The sequence below is a fragment of the Ursus americanus genome, chromosome 27, assembly GCF_024610735.1.
Source record: "Ursus americanus isolate L20-20 chromosome 27, mUrsAme1.1.p, whole genome shotgun sequence".
In the NCBI taxonomy this organism is placed as follows: domain Eukaryota; kingdom Metazoa; phylum Chordata; class Mammalia; order Carnivora; family Ursidae; genus Ursus; species Ursus americanus.
The window spans coordinates 31,388,428-31,414,022 of NC_142153.1; the positions used below are offsets into that span (position 1 = coordinate 31,388,428).

The following is a 25,595-nucleotide window of genomic DNA, read 5'->3' on the forward strand; positions in this document are numbered from 1 at the left end:
TGGGACTGACATCTGATGTCCATTGAGGCAGTCGTCCCTTCCTTGTAATGAATGGTCTACTCGATTTCTATTTTTCTCTCAGGCATCTGTAGCCCTTGTCACTATGTTCTGCGCTCATTAATGTATAATCATTATTTGGTCAGTGTTTATTCATCCAGTCATTTATTTAAGAGATAGTCATTGAGCATATATTATGTCAGACAGTGTAGTAGGGACAGGAAACATAGTAGTGAGACAAATTCCACAGTCTCATGAAGCTTCAAGTTTGGTGTAACAATAAGCAAATCCGTAAGTACACATTTGACAGAGAACTAAAAGGAGGTAGGAAGGATGGGGAGAGATGAGGACAGGCACCTACAACAGAATAAAGAATTTATCTGGTCTCTGTCCTGGGTTTCTGAAATAGAGCTTCTAAAACTCTCAGAATTCCCCAAGTGACATGGTGTCTTTGTTATTCATGAGCCACTTGGATCACACCTGGGCTTATGCTCATACGGTGACTCGTATGGCCCCAAGACAGCTTCAGGATGGGGCTGGTCCTGCTAGAAATACCAGCCATGTGGTTAGAGGTTTGAGGCTTTGAGTTATGCTGATAGCAGCCTGATCTCTAGAGAGGAGGGAGGTTGGAGGGTGAGCTCAGCCCCATGGCAATGACTCTGTCAATCCCACCTGTGCAACAAAATTTAATGAAAACTCTGGACGCCGAGGCTCCAGCAAGCTTCCTTGGTTGGCACTGCACATTCTGAACATTGTGATGGTCAGTTTTTTTTAAATAAAGATTTTATTTATTTATTTGCCAGAGAGAGAGAGAGTGCACAAGAAGGGGAGTGGCAGGCAGAGGGAGAAGCAGACTGTCTACTGAGCAAGGAGCCTGATGCAGGACTCAATTCCAGGACCCTGGGATCATGACCTGAGCTGAAGGCAGATGCTTAACGAATGAACCACCCAGGTGTCCATGTGATGGTTAATTTTTTGTGTCAACTTGACTGGGATGTTCTCTGGGCTAAAGGATGCCCAGAGAGCTAGTAAAACATTATTGCTCTGTGTGTGCGTGCGTGTGTGTGTGTGTGTGTGTGTGTGTGCACGCAAACACTTGCTTCTGAAAGAGATTAGCATTTGAGTTGGTGAACTGAATAACTAGTAAAGAAGGTCCCCCTCGTGAATTGCAGGGGGCATCACACAACCCACCAAAGTCCCAAGTAGAATAAAAAGATAGAAGATGGACATCGATCTTCTCCTACCCTTGGGCATTGGTGATCCTGGTGGCCATTATGCTCAGACTGAATTATTCCACCATCTTCCTTGGTTCTCCAGCTTGCAGTTGGAAGATCATGGGACTTACTGGTCTCTATAAGTGAATGAGCCATTCCTATAATAAATATCCCCAGATAGATAGATTAGATAGTGATATATTCTGATGATTCTGCTTTTCTGGAGGGTCCTGCATAATGCAAACATCAATATGCCAGGAAGGTAACACATTTTGAGGACAAGGAATCTTTGCATTTGGGACCCTCCCAGAGTTTGTTCTATGTATCTCTCCTTCTGGCTTGTTCTGATTTGTATCCTTTTCTATGATAAAATTCTAATCATAAGTATAGTTTCCTGAGTTCTATGAGTCATTCCAGCAAATTATTACACCTAAGGATGTAGTAACCTCCAAATTTGTAGCCAGATAGTCAGAAGCAGGGGTCTGGTGACTCCCAAACTTATGGCTAGTGTCTGGAGGGAGGACACTCTTGTGGAGTTTGGTCTAATTCCAGGTCGTTGGTATTAGAAGTCATTATACTCTGTCTTGGTGTCCCTCTTTTACACACACACACACACACACACACACACACACAAACACACACTAAATCCTTCTGTAATTCACAGCCTTAAGTAATTCTGATAGTGTGTTGATGTTAGCCGATTATAACTAAACAATTCTTGGTACATTTCCTCAGAGATGTGATTAACAGAATGTCTGTCAGACAAAATAGATGAACTTATACCAGGCAGCAAGGTTGAAATGAACATTAGGGGATCTTGACTTGCATGAATTGATGGTACTGGAAAATATATCATAAGAAAATTTCTACACAAACAACAAAGATATTGGTTGCTTGTTATGTATCAAGAATGGGTGAGTGGAAGGCTGATATAAGCCATCTTAATGGAAAATTATGATTTCTCATTCAGTTTCCAGATCTGAACCCATTCTCAAAGCCTGTCAATTCAAGGAGATGCAAGGTCCCCTTCAGGAAAGTCCTGCCATGTCATAGAAAGTTTATATGGTGGCAGTTTTCCTAGTTCTCATTTGAGAGAGACCTATGACCCTTTATCTCACTAATTACATGTTTTGGAAAGGGAAAAATGCTCATCTTTTAAGAGGTTTTGGATAGAGAGTCTAAACTAACATGAGAACAAGTAATTCCAAATATGATGATTCTCTGTTAGACTCGCGGGTGTTGTATAAAGGGCAGATGACGAAAGGGTCATTGGTCTAAATCCATCCCACAGTGAATTCTGTGTTCTCACAGGACCACCCACTCATCATTTTGAGGTCTCTGATTATGTAACTGAGTTGGCTACACCAGGCAACTGTGGTTAGTGATTTGCATGAAGTTCAATAATCATTAGTAAGGAGAATCAGAAATACTTGGTCTTCACTTGAAATTACCAACAGCACACATTCATGGTCTTGTTTTGGGGCTATATTAGTTCTCTAATTCTTGTTTTTTCAAGATTTTATTTTTAAGTAGTCTCTACACCCAATGTGGGGCTCAAACCCACACCCCGAGATCAAGACTTGCACACCCCACCGACTGAGCCAACCAGGCACCCCTACTTCTCTAATTCTGTCACAAAATAGTCCAAAGGGATCTTGGCCGTCTGATAATTATGCAGAAAGTATCTCTTGTGTACCAATAACACTGTGTTAATTGCATCTACTGAGCAGGAAGTAGTGAGAGGCTCTGATAAGACTCACGTGCTTCAGAGGCAGGGACATGAACTCTCAAAGATCCATAGGCTTTCTGAGCTGATAAGGCTTTTATAAGTCTAGGGGTCTGGAGCGCATGAATACCCACTTCAATGAAAAGGACATATTATTGAGTCTTGTATCTTCTATTCTTAACTAAGATGCAACATTCTTGGTAAGCCTTCTTGGGTTTTGGAATGAGCATAAGTCAGATTTGGGGATATTCCTCAAATATTTCTTTTTCTGTTCCAGCAGTGCATTAGTTTGTTTCTAAAAGGTAAGACTGACAGTTAAGGGAAGCTTCTACAAGAAATTTCCTGAGCTCAGGGGGTCAGGCTGGTGACGATATGATCCAGAAGATACTATGGTGTTAGACGTGCCTGTGCAGATAAAAATTCTTTAGGATATCCAATAGGAGAGCTTCAGTACAAGCTCCTTGGGGCTCTAGAGTGAACTATGTCATTGGCAGCCTAGAACTGATTATGATTTCTAAAGCAGCTCCCACTGTGCTACAGCCTGAGGAGCTGGTCACAGAATCGAGCAACTACGTGAAGAAAATTTCCCTCCACAAGCTGGCTGCTCTCGGACCCATCAGGTCATAAGTTTGCATGAGTACAAAGCAACCTTTCATTCAAGAAAGTGGTATATCTGGAATAAGTTTTTTCCCCTTTACATTGATTGATTGATTATGTTCAATTAGCCAACATATAATAATACATCATTAGTTTTTGATATAGTGGTCCATGATTCATTAGTTGCATATAACACCTAGTGCTCATCACAACATGTGCTCTCCTCGATACCCAGTGGGGTAGCTGGGTGACGGACTAAGTTTAGAGCATGTCCAGGGCCCAATAAGTATGTGAACATGTTTCCAAGACCACCCTCCCAACCTGAGTCAATTTCTTCAGTTGTACCAAAAACTGTACCTAAACTCATGACTTCACATGAGGTCTCCCTTGTGCACGTGCAGAGGAAAAAACACATTGACTCAGTTCATGGTTGAAATGCCCTGATTTGGGACACTTGTGTCGTTTAGTCGGTTAAGCAGCTGCCTTTGGCTCAGGTCATGATGGGTCCTGGGATCAAGTCCCACATCGGGCTCCCTTCCCAGCAGGGAGCCTGCTTCTCCCTCCGCCTGCCACTACCCCTGCTTGTGCACACCCTCTCTCTCTCTGTCAGCTAAATAAATAAAATCTTAAAAAAAAAAAAGCCCTGATTTTATTTTGAACTGAAAGCGAATTGCTACTGCACTAAAGTTCCCATTAGGGGAGTTTCTGAAAATAGTGGTGAGGGGCCATATCTCAAATGGGCAAAGATCCATACAAGGCATCTGGTCATTATTTGTCTGGAGACCATCATGGCCCCAAGTAAGAGCTTACACAGACGCACAGGCAGCAAAGATCTTGACTGGCTGTTCATGGGATCGGAAGGGTCAGTATTGAATGATGGGAGCCACAGGGTTCTGGAGGACACATGGTGATGGACGTACAGGAGTGTACGTGAAGTACGTGAATCTCTATGCTGAGCCTTAGTGCTCAGCGCAGCACGCGCTCCAGAGGAGAACCAAACAAGCATATTAACAGCCTAACTCCGCTGCAGGTGTCAGGCAGCTGCTGTTCCTGTGCTCAGACACTGAGTAGCTGTGGCTGCAGAGAATGAAGCTATACACAGGCCGGTGTGAGTGTTGGCTTCTCTCACCAACGCGGATATCATTACCACCCCTGCTAGTGAATGTCTGATCTCCAGCAGTGGAGCACAGCCCTAGCCGCTGGCATGGTGCCCAACCTTTAAGGGGGCAGATCAGTCTCTAGGCAGCAAGTCAGATACACTGGACTCTTTCCTGCAGGGTTCCCTCAGCACTGATATCTGACGGCTTGTAGAGGGTCTGATTAATTTCATGCGGAAGATGTGTAACACTGCCTCACGCCAAGGAAGCCACTCCACAGCACGTCTTCTGCGCCTATGATGTGTTGCCCCAGCTTCTGAGATAGGTGTCCACAGAGGGTATTTTGTGGTGGAGGAGAGGGTCCAGTCACGGGCGGGGGGGTGGAAGCATCGCCTCTCATGATCACTTGGGTGTGTTGTGTCACTGTCTCATAATTTTGAGCGCAGTGGAGCTAGGGTGCGTTTTTCCAAGGAGGGTGTGATGCTTCCCCCCGGGAGATACAAGCCACAAGCTATGGCTGCTACCTCGTCATTTGTCACTCTTCACGTGATTTATCAGTCGGCGGTAGTGACAACTGCCTTTGATCTTCACCAGTGGTCAGAGCTCCTGCTGCATAATGGGTTCCAGAGGCAGTATGTCTGGAATTCAGGGGACCCTGTGGGACGTCTCTGGGGCCCTCATGACAGATTTTAACCAAGAGTGGGAAGAATTAGTAGCCATAGGCTGACAAAGTCATAACCAGAGGCTCAGGGCCCTCAGATTAAAACACTACAAAACCCAGATGAGTGGAAGTACTGGCCAAGGGTTAAGGGGATTTAGAATAGTGGTAGAGGAAGGAAATGATAAATATCAATTATGACATAAGGCTCAGCTACAGTAGTGGAGACCATATTTCATCCCATAAATCCTTCTTTTGTTATTATATTTCCCCTAGAAATTGGTGCCCCGCTTGTATTCTGAAGCATAACTGGAGAGGAGTTGAAGTGAGAAGCTTACGACAGTGGGGCCAGGGCGCTGTGGCAGGTCCTGCAAGTTCTCTGCCCATGATCTTTCAGAAACCATTCCTATTTTGATGCATACCACCTTGCTGCTTTCTTTAACTCCCAATAGCCAGTTACTCCATCTTTTTGTCAGGAGATCAACCATAGACAGCCGGAACCTGCATATCCTGTGTGTTAATAGAACTAGAAACGTCGGGGAATTTGCATTCCACTGGGGGTAAGCATTAACCAAGGACTGACGGCTTTGGGAGTATAAACACTCCAGTTCCTTTGGTCCCTGACTGGGGTACCTCTGAGCTATGGCTCTCACTGACTCTAGAGGACATTTGTGGCACTGAAGCAAAACTCTATTCCTTAAGCTGTTGCTTTATATCACACCTTTGATTAGTCTATTTTCCTGTGATATCTCTTTCCCACTCCCTTGAAAGTTTCCCGGGAGCGGTTACTGGTACATAGTACTTGTGATTCCCATATTGTAATTACTGGTTTCAGTAATTACAGTGCTATACGATGCCGTTACCTCAATTTTACAGTAGTGAAAGCCAGACACTGCAGATGTTAAACAAGCAGCCCAAAGTGAATGAAGCCCATCATTCACTGGGGGTGATGGAGTTAGGATTTCAAACCCAGGCATCCTGACGGCAGATGCTGAGCTCTGTCTGAGGCATTATGCTGACGGCACCGTCTCTTGTGTCCAAACCCTGGAGAGTCCACAGAAGCTGGAAAGCATGGAATCATGCAACTTTGGAATTTCACTAGTTTAATCCAGACTGTTTAGTGACAGTGAAAAGGAAGGTCTTTAGCGCGGGAAGTCGGAAGCTCTCTCTGGGACAGGGGAGCTAGGAATCTGTTCAGGGGTATTCCCGTTGCAGCCACAGAGCCCAGCTGAGACCGGTTGTGTTGCAGGTTTTCATTTCCCGAGACATGAGCGGAGCTGCAGTGTGCTGATGAGGGCATCTGCGTTGTGCAGAGGGGCAGCGTTTTGCGGTTTCCATGCAACGGGATGGCTTGAGAGCAGGATGTTACCATCAGCCACAAGGCCTCATTAGAAAGAAAGCGAGTGATGCATCATACGATCAGGTATTACAAGGTCACGCTAGCACAAGGTCATCCTACTTAATTGTGTGCAGTGTTGAGACTACTTACTCTGAAGAGATCTGTAGCCACACTAAACTCGTCTCAAGACATTTTCCAAAAATTACAGCATTTCTAAAACTACCTTGTTGTTAAGAAAAGTCTGAATCCATTTCTGCTTCTGCGGGGAAGACTGCATAACAAGGAGCTTTGACACTTTTCAGAGGAAATCCTCCTAGAGAAATGGGTGAAGATTCAGACTTACAGTTACAAATAAGTCTGGGACGTCATGGACAGCATGTGACTACAGTTAACAATACTGTCCTGCTTACTTGAACATTGAAAAGAGAGTAATACTTAGAAGTTTTAAACACAAGAAAAAAAACTGGTAACTATGTGCAATATTGATAGTTAACTAAACTTATTTAAAAATTTATACCAATATCAAATCATTATGTTGTATACTAAAAATAAAACACTGTTATATATCAATTATATGTCAGTAAAAATCCCAAGAATCTATGTAATATCAAGCAACTTATACATATTAATAATAACTGATAGAAGGGGCTTTCCATTCTTTTTTTTTTTATTTAAGATTTTATTTATTTATTTGACAGAGAGAGAGACAGCCAGCGAGAGAGGGAACACAAGCAGGGGGAGTGGGAGAGGAAGAAGCAGGCTCATAGCAGAGGAGCCTGATGTGGGGCTCGATCCCATAACGCCAGGATCACGCCCTGAGCCGAAGGCAGACGCTTAACCGCTGTGCCACCCAGGCGCCCCTGGGGGGCTTTCTATTCTTAGTATCCTGTCAAACCATCTGCTATAAACACAGGCACAGAGATCAGCAAGGAAACAAAATCTTCAATAAATGGTGCTGGAAAACTGGACAGCCACATGTAGAAGAATGAAACTAGGCCACGCTCTCACACCATACACAAAGATAAACTCACAATGGATGAAAGACCTCAATGTGAGACAGGAATCCATCGAAATCCTAGAGGAGAACACAGGCAGCAACCTCTTCGACCTATGCTGTAGGAACTTCTTGCTACACACGTCTCCAAAGGCAAGGGAAACAAAAGCAAAAGTGAAGTATTGGGACTTCATCAAGATAAAAAGCTTCTGCACAGCCAAGGAAACAGTCAACAAAACTAAAAGGCAACCTACGGAATGGGGGAAGATATTTACAAATGACACATCAGATAAAGGACTAGATTTCAAGATCTATAAAGAACTTATCAAACTCATTAAGGAGGGCACATGATGTGATGAGCCCTGGGCGTTATATGCAACCAATGAAGTGTTGAACATTACATCAAAAACTAATGATGTACTATATGTTGGCTAATGGAACATAAAAAAAGAACTTACCAAACTCAACACCCAAAAAACAAAGAATCTAGTCAAGAGATGGGCAGAAGACATGAACAGACACTTCTCCAAAGAAGACACACAAATGGCCAACAGACACATGAGTAAATGCTCCACATCACTTGGCATCAGGGAAATACAAATCAAAACCACAATGAGATCCACTTTGGTGGGGAGGAGGCAAGATGGTGGGCAAGGAGGGCACCCCATTTCAACTGGTCCCTTGAATTTAGCTGGATATCTACCAAATCATTTTGAACTCCCACAAAGTCAGCCTGAGATGTAAGAATATATATCTGGATCTCTGCAAGCAGAAAAACTACTGTTTTATGCGATAGGACATGCAGAGTTGTGACTCTATGGGGAGCTATCAGAAGATAAACAGAAGGGGGAAGAGCCTCCATAAGCCAGAGCCTGGAAACTGATATAACATCAGAGCACAAAATTGGAACACTGAGAAATCTGCTCTAGGGAGAGACATCCCTCTCTGAAAGGGGCTCTGGAAATGGAAAGCCAGAATTCTATGTAGTGCATTATGGTCTTGGGATACAAGGAGCTGCAGAGTGAAAGGGGGTCCCTGAACCAGTAGAGTACACGAGCACTGGAGCCAGGAAGCAGGTTATGGTCAGTGAGCCCAGGAATGGACTCTCAGCCTGGATTGCCACAAACCTCCAGCGGGGCTGGTGGATAATCCCTCTTCTCTTGGGCAGCCTGAAAAAATCTGGAACCTACACCTGTGACGGGGCAAAAACTCGCAGAGCGGTAGTGGTCCAGGAAGGGCTTAAGAGTGGCGCTCAGACTTGATCAAGGAGCTTCGGTGCATACGTGAGCCTGTGGCTGCTGGAGGCTTTAGAATCACAAAGGGCCGAGACTCTCCCAGGCCCGAAAACACTTCTGAGAGGATTGCTGTGGGCACACACAGCCAGGAGGCTGTGGTTTTCAGCGTTGCAGGCAGAAGTGGAGACTGTTTGCCCTGGAGGGTTTATTAAAGACGGCAGACTGAGATTTTTCTGCTCTGGGCCAGAGGTTTGGCTGTGGCCATTTATGCTCTGACCCTCTGAAGAGGAGCAGAAAGCCCCCGGGGAACAAGAGCCACACAGAAAGCCAGTTTCCACTGAGCCCCTCCCCCTGACAGGGGCGGGGCAACCCCGCCCAGGCAGGGTTACCTGAGAAACAGGGGGCAGGCCCCTCCCCCAGAAGACAGGTTGGAAGAATAGGTGGATGACAATCCTATGGATCCCATAAGACTGTAAAATCCCAACGCCAGGGGAAAATTGTATATTGAGCTCCAGGTGTGGCCTCATGACTTGTTTATTTTTCATATAAAATTCTCCTTTTCTTTTTATTTTTTCTATTTTTCTTTTATGCTTTTTCTCGATTTTTTCCTTTTACCTTCTCAATTCAACTAGATATTTATTATATAAACTTATATTTCATAGCACAATATCTTGTATTTTTCACACCTATATTTTTATAGATACATTCTTCATTGTAGTCCTTTTTTCACTATTCGATTTTACCTTCACATATATACAAGTTTTACTTTATGATTTTTTTTTTTTTAAAGATTTTATTTATTCATTTGACAGAGACAGAGACAGCCAGCGAGAGAGGGAACACAGGCAGGGGGAGTGGGAGAGGAAGAAGCAGGCTCCCAGCGGAGGAGCCTGATGTGGGGCTGGATCCCAGAACGCCGGGATCACGCCCTGAGCCGAAGGCAGACGCTTAACGACTGAGCCACCCAGGCGCCCCTACTTTATGATTTTTAAAAAAGATTTTATTTATTTATTTGACAGAGATAGAGACCAGCGGGAGAGGGAACACAGCAGGGAGAGTGGGAGAGGAAGAAGCAGGCTCCCAGCGGAGGAGCCTGATGTGGGGCTGGATCCCAGAACGCCGGGATCACGCCCTGAGCCGAAGGCAGATACTTAACCGCTGTGCCACCCAGGCGCCCCTACTTTCCTTATGATTTTTGAACGTAGTGTCCTCTAACACACAGACCAAAATACACCCAGGAACAACTGAAACACCTTATTTTGTCCATACAGAGATTATAGCCCCTTAGAAAGGGGCTTTCTAAATTTTTAAAAAAATTTTAAATGTTATTCTTGCACTTCATTTTTCAGTGGTGGCTTCGGACCACTCTGGATTTTGCTAGTGTGCATCTTGCTTTGGTTGTGGTTGATATTTTGGACTCTGCCTATGTACTCAACCATCCCTTGACAGAATGACTAGGAGGAGGAACTCTCAACAAAGAAAAGAAACAAAGACAATATCTTATGCCACAAAACTAATGGATATGAATATAAGCAAGATGTCAGAGATAGAATTCAGCATAGCAATCGTAAAGTCAAGAGCTAGGCTTGAAAAAAAAGATTAGTGAAAAGATAGGATCTCTAAGAGCAGAAATGAGAACTAATCAGGATGAACTAAAAAAATGCTATGAATGAGATGCAGTCTAAACTGGATATTCTAACTGCCAAAGTAAAGGAGGCAGAAGAGAAAATTGGTGATCTAGAAGATAAGCTGATGAAAAGGAAGGAAGTTGAGGAAAACAGAGATAGGCTGCTAGTAGCACATGAAGAAAGGATTGGAGAGATTAATGATACCATGAAACATTCCAATATCAGAATTATTGGGATCCCTGAGGAGGTGGAGAGAGGGCTAGAAGGTATATTTGAGCGAATCATAGCTGAAAACTTCCCTAATCTAGGGGAAGGAAAGAAGCATTCGAGTCCAAGAAACAGAGAGGACCCCTCCCAAAATCAATAAAAATAGATCAACGCCCAGACATATAATAGTGAAGCTTACAAATTTTACAGCCAAAGAAACTATCCTGAGAATAGCCAGGGAAAAGATGTTCCTTACATATGGAGGGAGGAACATCAGAATCACATCAGACCTGTCCACAGAAACCTGGCAAGCCAGAAAGGGCTGGCAAGACATATTCAGGGTACTAAATGAAAATAACATGCAGCCAAGAATATTTTATCCAGCAAGGCTGTCATTCAGAATGGATGGAGAGAAGAGCTTCCAGGACAGGCAGAAACTGAACGAATATGTGACCAGCAAGCCAGCCCTGCAAGAAATATTAAGGGGGATACTGTAAGTAAAGAAAGACTCCAGGAGTCACATAGACCAGAAAGAAATAGAGACAATCTATAGAAACAGGGACTTTATAGGCAATATAATGGCACTAAATTCATATCTTTCAATAGTTACTCTGAATGTAAATGGGATGAATGCTCCCACAAAAAGACACAGAGTGGCAGATTGGGTAAAAAAGCAGGGCCATATATGCTGTCTACGAGAGACTCATTTTGAGCCTAAAGACACCTCAAGATTGAAAGTGAGGGGATGGAAAACCATTTACCACCCAAATGGACCTCAAATGAAAGCCGGTGTAGCAATCCTCATATCAGACAAATTAGATTTTAAACCAAAGACCATAGTAAGAGATACAGAGGGACGCTATATCATACTTAAAGGGTCTATCCAATAAGAAGATCTAACAACTGTAAATCTATGCCCCCCACAGGGGAGCATCCAATTATATAAACCAATTAATAACCAAGAGAAAGAAATATATTGATAATAATACATTAGTAGTAGGAGACCTCAACATTCCACTCATAGCAATGGACAGAACATCCAAGCAGAAGACCAACAAAGAAACAAGAGCTTGGAATGATGCATTGAACCAGATGGACTTCATAGATATATACAGAACAATCCACCCTAAAATAACAGAATTCTCATTCTTCTCAAGTGCACACGGAACATTCTCCAGAATAGACCACATACTGGGTCACAAATCAGGTCTTAACTGATTTAAGGTGATCTCAAAAGATTGAGATGATTCCCTGCATATTTTCAGACCACAATGCTTTGAAACTGGAACTCAATCACAAGAAAAAAATTGGAAGGAACTCAAAGACTTGGAAGTTAAAGAGCACCCTGCTAGAGGACGAATGGGTCAACCAAGAAATTAAAGAAGAACTTAAAGAATTCATGGAAACCAGTGAGAATGAAAGCACAATTGGTCCAAAACCTATGGGATACTGCAAAGGCAGTCATAAGAGGAAAATCCAAGCCTCTCTAAAAAAAATTAGAAAAATCCCAAATGCACAAGCTAATCCAACACCATTTATTAAAGAGAGTGCTTTCTCCATTGTGTATTCTTGGCTCCTTTGTCATAAATGAATTTATCATATTTGCATGGGTTTATTTCTGGACTCTCCATTCTATTCATTGATTTGTGTGCTTGTGTTTATGCTAATATCATACTGTTTCTCTAACTTTGTAGTATACTTTGAAATCGAGACGTGATGTTGTCCAGCTTTGTTCTTTTTTATTAAGATTGCTTTGGCCATTTAGGGTCTTCTGCAGTTCCACAAGAATTTTAGAGTTGCTTGTTCTATTGTGAAAAATGCCACTGGAATTTTGGTATTTGAGAGATATGGTATTACATACCAGGGGCGGCTATGTAGGGGAAAGCTCATGCTAGAAGAATTGACTGCTATTTAATTAAAAAATAAAAATGAATTAAAAACTCATTATTTCATATCATCTCTCTTCTCATAAAGATGACAAATATATGTAGACATGAATGTAAAAAGTAAGTTTTAAATATTTGGAAAGATCTTTAGGAGAATATATTCGTGGTACTAGAAAATCAAAATCAATGAGGAAAAGTGGCTATCTTTGGACCACTTGCAATTAAGGGAAAAATGTGTATGAAAGAGACATTATTAATAAAGGTGAAAATAAGACAAAATAAGAAAAGATATTTACTATACATACAGCCAAAAAGGTAAAATTAGCATCCAGAAAATACAAAACATTCTTTCTAATTCAAAGGAAATTACATATGGCTTTTTTTATGTTGAGGTACATTCCCTCAATATCCATTTTTTCTGAGAGTTTTTATTATAAGTAGATGTTGACTCTTGTCAAGTGCTTTTTCTGTGTCAGTTGAGATGGTCACATGATTTTTGTTTTTTAAAGACTTTATTTCTTTGTTTGACAGAGACAGACAGCAAGACAGGGAACACAAGCAGGGGGACAACTAAGAAGTTGTTATTTTTGTTGTTGTTGTTGTTGTTTCTTTCTTTTTAACTGCAATTCAATTAGCCAACATATAGTACATAGTGTCAGATGTAGGGTTTAGTCATATCACATGCTCATCACCCAGTTACCCCATCCCCCCACCCACCTCTCCTTCCACAATCCTCAGTTTGTTTCCTAGAGTCAAGAGTTTCTCATGGTTTGTCTCCCTCTCTGATTTCTTCCCATTCAGTTTTCCATCCTTTCCTCTAAGATCCTTTGCACTGGTTCTTATATTCCACATGAGTGAAACCATATGATAATTGTCTTTCTCTGTTTGACTTATTTCACTCAGCATAGTACCCTCCAGTTCCATCCATGTCGATGTAAATGGTAGGATTTCATCCTTTCTGATGGTGGAGTAATAATCAATTGTATATATAGATATATGCCATATCTTTTTTTATCCATTCATCTGTCGATAGACACCTGGGCTCTTTCACAGTTTGGCTTTTGTGGACATTGCTGCTATAAACATTGGGGTGCAGATGCTCCTTCGGATCACTATAGTTGAATCTTTGGGGTATATACCAGCTAGTAAAATTGCTGGGTCATAGGGTGGCTCATTTTTAACATCTTGAGGAACCTCCAAACTGTTTTCCAGAGTGGCTGTACCAGCTTGCATTCCCATCAACAGTGTAAGACTGTTCTCCTTTCTCCACATCCTTGCCAACATTTATTGTTTCCTGACTTGTTCATTTTAGCCATTCTGACTGGTGTGAGGTGGTATCTCACTGTGATTTTGATTTGTATTTCCCGGATGCTGAGTGATGTGGAGCATTTTCTTATTTGTCTTTGGCCAATTTGTATCTTCTTTGGAGAAATGTCTGTTCATGTCTTCTGCCCATTTCTTGACTGGATTCTTTGCTTTTTGGGTGTTGAGTTTGATAAGTTGTTTATAGATCTTGGATTCTAGCCCTTTATCCATAATGTCATTTGCAGATATCTTCTCCCATTCTGTGGTTTGCCTCTTAGTTTTGTTGACTGTTTCCTCTGCTGCTCAAAAGCTTTCCATCTTGATGAAGCCCCAATAGTACATTTTGGTTGTTTCTCTTTTCCATTTGACATTTCTTAAGTTAAATCATGCACCCTTTCTGTATCCAAATGGCTCAGTTTAAACTTTATCATCCTTTGGTTTCTTAATATATTTCTCTAAATGATGACACAATTTGTATCCATTCACTGTTAGAATTTTTAAGGATATGAGTTGTGTCTTATTCTTATTATGTATTTTCTTTTCTTTACTTTTTTAGTGAACATCACAGGCTCTGCCACAACTTTTATTTCACATTAGACGTAGCAAAATGGTCTCATAAGTACACCAACAACATGAAAACAATTATTTATTGAAAGAGAAAAATAGAATAATCCTTTGAGAGGAGTTCCCAAGACATCTGTGCCTGAGACCTCACTAGGGGGAGTCAGAGGGGATTCAGCTTGTTTGTTTTGTGGTCAGAAAGGGAAGGAGGGCAAAGTCTCTTGTGATGTATTCTACACTTAGATATGAGATGTTTGTCATATAAGACTTTGAGCAGCGAAAGCTTTTTGCTTATTTTATTCAAAGAGATAATCAATATATTACAGCACTGATTCTTGGATTTCCTTATGCTCCAAAAATACATATTTAATTCAAGGTGTGTATAGAAGAGAGTAAAGAGTAGGGTGAATTCACAGTTAGAATGTAGAATGAAAGAGATTAGATTAGGAGTTTGTTTTTTGTTTTTGTTTTTTTTTTAACAGAAAGGGATTGAGACCATCAGAAAGAGTGAGTGGGAGAAACTGGGAAATCTCTTCGAATTTAGATTGTTAAAATGACAGAAAGGAACAAGCAGGCTTGTGGAACAAATCTTTTGCTGGAAAAGCTTCAAATTTTTTGATTTGTTTAATTATTAATTTTTTGTTTAAGGGCATATACCTGCATATATGCATTTACCCTGTGTGTTTGTGAGTGTGTGTGTGTGTGTGTGTGTGTGTGTGCAAATGACTAAGTACAGTGCATAGAGGGCTGCCTTGTTTAACTTAACATTCCCATGTACTTAAAATTATTTAACTAGTCGCCTTTGGTCATTTAGCTGGTCTGTGGTCTTGTAATGCTTAAATGAATATAATGTTTGGCATTTGCAGACACATCTGAAGAGCAGTCTAGGAAGTGGAAGTGCTAGTTGAGAGTCTGTGAGATTTTTGTATTTGATAGTTTTTGCCAAATTGTCTCAGATGTTAAATCAATTGACATTCCTACCTGGTGTATTTGTGCCACCCTCAAGCAAATATGTCTTGACAAACATTTTGATTTTTGTCAAAGTTGCATATCATTGTATTTTCATTTAAATTTCTGTTTAACATATTTGTATATTTTTTGCCGATTAAAACATTCTGTTATGGTTTCAGTTGCTTCCATTAGGAACAGTACAGAATAACTTTCCTATTTTTCACTACAAACACTTTTTCAGATGACATATATTCTGTTGAGAAAACTTGATTTTCTTTTTTTTTCTGTGTTGTTTTCTTTTCTTCTTTTTAGTGTGTTCAGTTGGCCACTGTATAGTACATTGTTTGTTTTTGATGTAGTGTCCGGTGATTCATTAGTTGTGTATAATGCCCAGTGCTCATCACAACACGTGCCCTCCTTAATACCCATCACCTGGTTACCCCATCCCCCACCCCCTCACCTCTGAAACCTTCAGTTCGTTTCCCACGGTCCATAGTCTCTCATAGTTCCTCTCCCTCTCTGATTTCTCCCCCTTCAGATTTCCCTCCCTTCCCCTGTGGTCCTCCGTGTTCTTGCTTAAGTTTCACGTATGAGTGAAACCATCTGGCTTGTTTTCTTACTGTACTGTCATGTGGCTGCAGACGTTTCCCTACTTATTGTTCACATATGAGTAAATTGGATTTGGGGGGAACAAGTTACCTGCAGGTGGTTTGTATGGAAAAAGGGAAGGGACCCCTTCCCCAGGTGCCTGGCTCACTGGTCCCCCTTCTGCCACACTTGTAATGTCCATGCACTAACATGCTTTCCCCTTCACTTTGATACTGTCTGCACCCCCAGCTTGCCCTTTTTGAAGCTCCCAAGAAAGTCACAGTCAGTGTGAGGCACTGCCTTTTTGAGACTGATTATTTCTGCTGTTTTCAACGTTCTGCTACTAAGACTTCTCAGTGCAGTGGGGTTTCCACCCTGCCGCTGGGATGCCCAGGTGACCGCTGATTCATATGCCCTCTGCCTGCACACTATTTGAAGTTTGTGGCTTTTTAAAAATGTCTTCTAGTTTCATGGAGGTTTGGGTTGTGGGGAACTTTATTATTATTATTTTAGAATACACTGAGGAGATTCAAATCTATTGCTGTGCTTCTACCAGTACCCAGAAATATTTCAGTTCTTACAAATATGGCAGATGGACCCATCAGATATATTAATTTTAATGCTATCAATGAAGCTGACATTGAGTCCCGTTCTCTCTCTCTTTTTTATTATGTTATGTTAGTCACCATACAGCACATCCTTAGTTTTTGATGTAGTGTTCCATGATTCATTGTTTGCGTATAACACCCAGGGCTCCATGTGAAACGTGCCCTCCTTAAAACCCATCACTGGGCTAGCCCATCCCCCACCCCCCTCCTCTCTGAAACCCTCAATTTGTTTCCCAGAGTCCATAGTCTTTCATGGTTTACCTCCCCCTCTGATTTCTCCTGTTCGTTTTTGCCTTTCTTCTCCTAATGTCCTCCATGCTATTGCTTATGTTCCACATGTAAGTGAAACCATATGATAATTGTCTTTCTTTGCTTGACTTATTTCACTTAGCATAATCCTCTCCAGTTCCATCCATGTCAGTGCAAATGGTGGGTATTCATCCTTTCTGATGGCTGAGTAATATTCCTTTGTATATATGGACCACATCTTTATCCATTCATCTGTTGAAGGGCATCTCAGCTCCTTCTACAGTTTGGCTATTGTGGACATTGCTGCTATGAACATTGGGGTGCATGTGGCCCTTCTTTTCACTACATCTGTATCTTTGGGGTAAATACCTAGTAGTGCAATTGCTGGGTTGTAGGGTAGCTCTATTTTTAATGTCCTGAGGAACTTCCATATTGTTTTCCAGAGTGGCTGCCCCAGCCTACATTCCCACCAACAGTGTAAGATGGATCCCCTTTCTCTACATCCTCACCAACATCTGTTGTTTCCTGACTTGTTAATTTTTGCCATATCTTACTTTTTTAAAATGTATTCATTAGATATCTGCATTTCTTCCATATGGGCTGTTCTTTGGGTTCGGCTTAGCATTCTGAATATGCTTCTTACTTCTGTATACTACATACATCACAGTGACCAGACTTTCTCACATATTGCTGTCTTCCTTAATTATGTTGCAAATGAATTCAATTTTAACATTGCTAAGCATTTTTCTCACCACAGATGACCCTTATAAACTTGCAGACAAAAAAAATTGTTTCATTTAACCCATACATTGTATGGAACAGTTTTGCTAATTATCAGCTATTTTTCTCCTTAAAGCCATGGAGAACATCACTGCAGTGAATGAGTTTATTTTGCTGGAACTGACCTCCGTGCGAGAGCTACAGCCTGTAATCTTTATGACTTTCCTCATTCTGTACATGACTGATCTTCTTGGAAATGGGTCCATATTAGTGATTGTCATCTCAGAGCCAAGACTCCACTCCCCTATGTATTTTTTCCTGGGAAACCTCGCTTGTCTGGATATCTGCTATTCTTCGGTGACACTGCCGAAGCTAATGTCAACCCTCCTCTCCACTCGCAGGACCATATCTTTCCTAGGCTGCATCACGCAGCTGCACTTCTTCCACTTTCTGGGCTGCACTGAAGCCATCTTGCTGGCCATTATGGGCTTTGATCGATTCGTGGCCATCTGCTACCCACTTCGCTACACTGTCATCATGAGCCCCCAGGTGTGCGTCCTCTTGGCAGCCGTGGCCTGGCTCACCAGCTTCTTTTACGCTCTGATGCATTCTGTCATGACCGCACGCCTGAGCTTCTGCCATTCTCTGAAGCTCAACTACTTCTTCTGTGATGTGAAGCCACTCTTAGAATTGGCTTGTGGTGACATACAGCTCAATCAGTGGCTCATTTTCATGGTCACTTGCAGCTTAGCTATGGCGGCATGCTTCCTCACGCTCCTGTCCTATTTCTACATCATTGGCTTTCTTCTGCTCAAGAGCCAGAACTGCGGGGTGCTCCGCAAGGCTCTGACCACCTGTGGCTCCCACTTCATGGTGGTGTCTCTCTTTTATGGAACCGTGGGGTTCACCTACATTCCCCCGACCTCCGCGGGCTCCGTAATACAGGAACGGTTTGCAGCTGTCACACACACTACTGTCACCCCGGCTCTGAATCCACTGATATACACCCTTAGGAACAAGGAGGTGGCTTTGGCTCTGAGGAGATTGTTTGGGAGGAAGCTGAAGAAAGTCACTGACAACACTAGAAGAAGCCAAAATTGTATGTTATTCTTATCACGTTTATTTTCTCATCCGTAATCAACTGATACATTTCTTGAATTTTATTTTCCTTCCAGTAATTTGTGCCATTGGTAGCTATGTTCTTCATGTATATGATTCCAATTACTCTTTACGTAGTCATTCATTCACTTGAAATATTTTGCGGAAGATTTTACAGTGGAAAAGACCCATGAATACGTGAAATGAGGATGTGGATCTTGGTTCAGTTGAGGGGCCGACAATGCAAAGATGAATAAGTAAATGCACCTCTCTTTCAGAAAGTAAAACATGGGAAATGAGGAAGAATCAGCTCACCAAGGTGAGCATTCCGTGGAGTGGCTGGGTCAATGAAAGTTTCGCTAAGAAATGACATTCGAGCAGAATGTAGAAGGAAGTGAGGAAGAGTGATGTGGGTGCATGAGGACGTAGCATTGTATTCAGAAACAATAGCAAGTGAGGGGCCCCTGGGTGGCTCAGTTGTTAAGTATCTGCCTTCGGCTCAGGACATGATCCCGGCGTTATGGGATCGAGCCCCGCATCAGGCTCCTCCGCTATGAGCCTGCTTCTTCCCCTCCCACTCCCCCTGCTTGTGTTCCCTCTCTCGCTGGCTGTGTCTATCTCTGTCAAATAAATAAATAAAATCTTTAAAAAAAAAAAAGAAACAATAGCAAGTGAAAAAACGTTGGTGTACGGGGTGCTTCCTGTATGTGAGGGACAGCAAGACGCCCAGGGTGCCTGGTGCTGTCCGGGAAATGAGGGTAGCGAGGTGTAGGTAGCCATGCCATGGGCATCATGTCGGCCATCTGAAGGCTTCAGCACACACTCTGGGTGATACAGCATCTGAAGGAAAACAGACTTGAACTAACTTGGGTGGTGAAAGAGCACAATGTCCAGAACACAGAACGGGGGTCAAGGAGTCAGGTAGGATTCCCATATAATCCTTTGCAAAGACCTGCCAGCAAGTTAAGTTAACTTCTACATACATTTTGAACACAAAACCTTCAGTATTTGCTGGTAGCTTAGATGTGTAGTGTGAAGAGGCATCAAGTATGGTTACCAGTTGTTATTTATCTATGTGAACGCCAAGGAATGCTGGGAGTATAGATAAATTGGGCTAGGAGCATAACAAGGTGTGATAAAGGTTTTGATTTGCTTTTCTCATGGTGGGAGTGGCTGGAATTGTTTTCCTTCCCATTAATTAGTCCTCTTTACAAATTAGAAATGAAGCACAGAAAGTATTTGTCTGAAGTAGAAGCCATATTTTATCAGATATACTTGATGTGATTATCACAAAGGTATAACAGTCTGTGTGCTGGCCCACGAGATACTACTGATGTAAAAATCATCATTAAAGTTAAGAGAAGTGAAAAATTCTTAAATATTTTCTTTTGATCTTTTTTTCTTTCAGTTTTATTTAGATATAATTGACATACAGCACTGTGTAAGTGTAAGCTGTGCAGTATAATGACTTGACATACATATATTGTGAAGGGATTATCATAATAAGTTTATTGGTATCCATCATGTTATATAAATTTCTTTCTATGAATAAAATAAATATTCTTTTCCTTGTGATGAATATTTTTAGAATCTACTCTCTTAGCACCCTTCAAATAAACCACCCAGCAGTGGTAGCTATAGTCCTAGTGTTCTGTATTACAACCCCACTACTTATTTATCTAAATAGTTGAAGTTTGTACCCTTTGTCCACCTTCACCCAATTCACTCACCCTATCCCCCACCTCTGGTAACACATATCTGATCTATTCTTATGAGTTTGATTTTTAAATTTTAGATTCCACATATAAATGAAATCATGCAGTATATGTCCTCTGTGTGACTTACTTCACTGAGCATAATACCATCAAAGTCCACCCATGTTGTTGCAAATGGCAGGATTGCCTTCTTCTTTATGACTGAATATCATTCCATTGTGTGTATACACCATGTATTCTTTATCCATCATCTGTTGATGGACACCTAGGTTGTTTCCATCTCTTGGCTGTTGTGAATAATGCTGCTATGAAAATGGGGATGTGGACATCTCTTTAACCTAGTGATTTTGTTCCCTTCGGGTATATACTCAGAAATGGAATTGCTATTGCTGGGTGACAGGGCAGTTCTATTTTTAATTTCAATTTAATTAAGTTTTAAAATATTTATTTTATTTTAGAAAGAGATTGAGAGGGGGTGCAGAGGGAGAGGGACAAGCAGACTCCACACTAAGCATGGAGCCTGATGCAGGGCTTCATCCCAAAACCCTGAGATCATGACCTGAGCCAAAATCAAGAGTTGGATGCTTAACCAACTCTGCCAACCAGATGCCCCATTTTTTAAAAAGATTTATTTATTTATTTGAGAGAGAGAGAGAGAGAAGTTCTATTTTTTTTTTTTTAAAGATTTATTTATTTATTTATTTGACAGAGATAGAGACAGCCAGTGAGAGAGGGAACACAAGCAGGGGGAGTGGGAGAGGAAGAAGCAGGCTCATAGAGGAGGAGCCTGACGTGGGGCTCGAACCCGGAACGCCGGGATCACGCCCTGAGCCGAAGGCAGACGCTTTAACCGCTGTGCCACCCAGGCGCCCCGTATTTTTAATTTTTTAAAGAACCTCAATGCTATTTTCTGCAGTGGCTGCACTGATTTATATTTCTACTGACAGTGAATTAGAATTCTCTTTTGTCCACATCCTGGCCAGCATTTGTTATTTCTTGTCTTTTTTGATGATAGCCGTTCTGATAGACGTATGGTTTTGGTTTGCATTTTCCTAATGATTAGCAAAGTTTACACCTTTTTATGTTTACAGCAAAATGATGATATCTTTTTATACACCTGCTGGCCATTTATATATCTTCTTTGGAAAAATGTGTGTTCAGGTCTTTTGCCCATTTTTTGGGGGGGGAACATTTGGGTTTTTGATATTTTGTTGTATGAGTTCTTTATACATTTTGGATAGCTTATCAGAAATATGCAGAGAAGTGGCAGGTGGCATTGCAGTCCCAAGGATATCAGATCAAAGTGGGGACACAGGACACAGGGGGTGATTGCAGACCAATAACAGCATGGCCCAGGGATCATAGGTCAAAGGCCCAAATCAGGACCCAGGGGGTGAGGTACAGCCTAGCAACAGCCTGGACACCACAGATAGCAAGACTCTGTGGCAACCTGAAGCCAGAGAGCAGGAACAGCAGTGAATGGGTCCCTGGGGGTAACGGTTCCCTGTGGAGGAGACACAGTGGTGGGACCCAAGGAAGCACTGTCAGCTAGCGTTGACACTAGGTGAAGGCTGAGCGTTGAGGAAGACTGTGGATCTTTTTAGTAGCAAAAGCTGCAGATATTCATGGTGGTGACAAGAAGTTCTGGGGTTCTTCTCTTCCCCAGATGGTGAAACCTCTCAGGTGAGCCTTTTTGGCACTAAGCCACTCTGGGCTACGTAATGGGATGAGGCAGGTATGCTTTTCTATGTTGGTGCCTCTGAGCCCCATGTTATCCAAGGGTCAACTGTGAGTGACAGAGGTTAGTAAGAGAATATAAAAGTCATCAAAACAGCTTTGGGTTTTTGAAAAAACAAAGAAAATTGGGAAACCTTTACCTAGACTAACCAGGAAGAAGGGTGAGAGAGGATTCAAATACAATTATAAATGAACATGGTGACAAGACTGAAACCACAAAAATACAAAGAGACTGCTATGAACAGTTACTCATTAGCACATTGGATAACCTAGAAAAAAATGAAACAAAATCCTGAAAACATACAACCTACCAACACTCAATCATGAAGAAATAAGAAATCTAATAATCTGGATAGACCAATGATGAGTGAGGAGATTACAGCAGGAATGAAAATACCTCCCAGGAGAGAAAAGCTAAAGACCAGTCAGCTCCACAGATGATTTATATCAAATATTTAAATAAGAATTAAGGTCATTCCTTCTCAAATCCTTCCAAGAGGAGGGACAATTCAAAATTCATATCGCAGGGCAAACATTATCCTCAACCAAAGCCAGACAAGGTACAGGCCAATATGCCTGATAAATACTGATGCAAAATCCATAATAAAATACTAGAAAACTATATTCAACAGCATTTTGAAAGGATCACGAATCACAGTTTTAAGTGGGATTAATCTCTGGATTGAAAGGATGGTACAAAATAGACAAATCAGTAAATGCGATGTATCACATTAACAGAATGAAGGGTAAAAATCATATTATCACCTCAAAAAATACAAAGCAAAATTGACAAAACATAACACCTTCTCAAGATAAAAACTCTCAGTAAGTTAGGTATGAAAGACTGCCGCTCAATACAATGAAGTCCACATATGACAAGACCACAGCTAGCATTATACTAAATGGTGAAACGCTGAAACTTCCCCTTTAAGACAGGAACAAGTTGAGACCGATGATTCCTTCCTTCTATCCAACATATGCTTGAGGTTCTAGCTAGAGCAGGTACAAAAGGAAAAAAATTAAATGCTCCAAATCAGAAAGAAGGAGTAAAGTTGTAGATGGTATAATTATATATATGGAAAACCCAAAAGAATCCAGACAAAACAGCAAGAACGAATAAATTCAGTGAAATTCAGGAAACTCTATCAATACACAGATATACATTAATAACAAACAATCCAAAAAAATAAATTAAGAAAACAACACCATATACAATTTCATCAAAAGATACAATGCTTAGGAATGAATTTATCCAAGGAGGTGAAAGATCTGGGAGTGAAAGCTGTCAGATATTGCTAAAAAAAAAATTGAAGAAGACACTGACAAATGGAAACATATTACATGCTTGTGGATTGGAAGAATTAATATTGTTAAAATGTCCATACTACCCAAAGCAATCTGCAGATTCAGTGCAATCTCTATCAAAAGTACAATGTCATTTTTCATAGAAATAGGAAAAGCAGTCATAAAATTGAGATGAAATCGTTAAAGACCACAAATAACAAAAGCAATCTTAGGGAAGAAGAACAGAGCCAGAGGCATCACATGTCCTGATTTCAAAGTATATTACAAAGCGATTGTGATCAAAACAATATCATACTAACGTAAAAATAGACACATAGACCATGGGACAAAGTAAGGAGCCTAGAAATAAATCAAAATGTACACAAATAATCTTTGACAAAGGCCCCAAGAATACACAATGGGGAAAGAAGAGTCTCTTCAGTAAATAGTGTTGGGAAAACTGGATATCCACATTAAAAAGAATGAAATTGAACAGGTGCACAAAATGGTGATACACTTGGTCCTAGGTGTATTTTGGTCTGTTTGTTACAAGACACTAGATCCCAAAACTGTGAAGAAAGAAAAACATATATAGATATAGATATACATATATAGATATACAAAAATAAAATTGAATACAGTGAAAGAAAGCCAAATATGAAGAATATATCTATAAAATGTAAATGTAAAAATGAAAATTAATAAAAAGACTTAAAAAAGTTGATAAAATAAGAAACTAATTGAAAAGGGGAAAAAAGAAAAAAAATTAAACTGAAAGACTAATGAAACATGAGAAAACACCTCGAATTCTATATACTATTTTCCCCTAGCACAGGAGTTTTTCAGTTCTGTGTGATCTGTAAACTTGGTATTAGCCTGATGTTCCTGCTGCTCTTCTTCTTCTTTTTTTTTAATGTTTTTTTATTATTATGTTAGTCACCATACAGTACATCCCTGGTTTCTGATGTAAAGTTCGATGATTCATCAGTTACATTCCCATCAACCGTGTAAGAGGATTTCCCTTACTGGGAAAATGCTCTTCTGGAGGAGGGGCCTGTCGCACTGATTCTCAGGCATCTTTGCCTGGGTGGAGCTGCACTGCCACTTGCCAGGGAGCCCAGCTCAGTGGAAGCTGCTTCCAGGTGCTCTATGTGGCTTTTGTTTCCAGAAGGCTTTCTGTGCCATTTTAGAGGATGATCAAAAAATAAAAACAGTGATCTCCAGCCCTGGAGCTAAAAGATTGAGCCCCCCACATTTCAGTGCATCCTCAGGGAAAAGCTGTCAGTCCCTTTTGTGTGCTCCAAAGCCTGCAGACTCCAGTGGCACATACCTGAGCGAATCCTCCTGTGGGAAAGAGAAGCGTCTCAACGTGGTTCTGCCACTTGCTGGGCCCCTGACCTGGGAGTGATCACCGGATCGATTGTGCATGCGCCCATGCCATGATACTAGCCAATAGGATCCAACAGAACATTAAAAAGATTATTCACCACGACCAAGTGGAATTTATTCCTGGGATGCTAGGTGGTTCAACATCTGCAAATCAATCAATGTGATACATCATATTAATAAAAGAAAGGACAAGAACCATATGAACCTCTCAATTGATGTAGAAAAAGCACTTGACAAAATACAGGATCCTTTCTTGATTAAACTCTCCACAGTATAGGGATAGAGGGAACGTACCTCAATATCATAGAAGCCATCTACAAAAAACCCACAGCAAATATCCTCAATGGAAAGCTTTCCCCCTAAGGTCAGGAACGTGACAGGGATGCCCACTCTCACCACTGTTTTTCAACATAGTACTAAAAGTCCAAGCCCCAGCAATCAGACAACAAAAAGAAATAAAAGGTATTCAAATTGCCAAAGAAGTCAAACTCTCACTCTTTGCAGATGACATGATACTTTATGTGGAAAACCTAAAAGACCCCGCCCCCAAATTGCTAGAACTCATACAGCAATCCAGCACATTGGAAGGATATAAAAATCAATGCACAGAAGTCAGTTGCATTTCTACACACGAACAATCAGACAGAAGAAAGAGAAATTAAGGAATCAATCCCATTTTCAATTGCACCCCAAACCATAAGATACCTAGGAATAAACCTAACCAAAGAGGTAAAGGATCTGTACTCTAAAAACTATAGAACACTTATGAAAGAAATTGAGGAAGACACAAAGAGAAGGAAAAAATTCCATGC

The 25,595-nt window shown here is 41.2% G+C and overlaps 1 protein-coding gene across 1 annotated transcript; it reads left to right on the forward strand.

The window, feature by feature from the left end:
• Window positions 1-17,698: 17,698 nt before the first annotated feature.
• Window positions 17,699-24,802, forward strand: LOC123804149 (olfactory receptor 12D3-like). The gene is made up of 2 exons (XM_045816128.2): window positions 17,699-18,628; window positions 24,701-24,802. Exons 1-2 carry the CDS (start codon window positions 17,699-17,701, stop codon window positions 24,800-24,802), a joined length of 1,032 nt encoding a protein of 343 aa, XP_045672084.2.
• The last annotated feature ends 793 nt before the right edge of the window (window positions 24,803-25,595 follow it).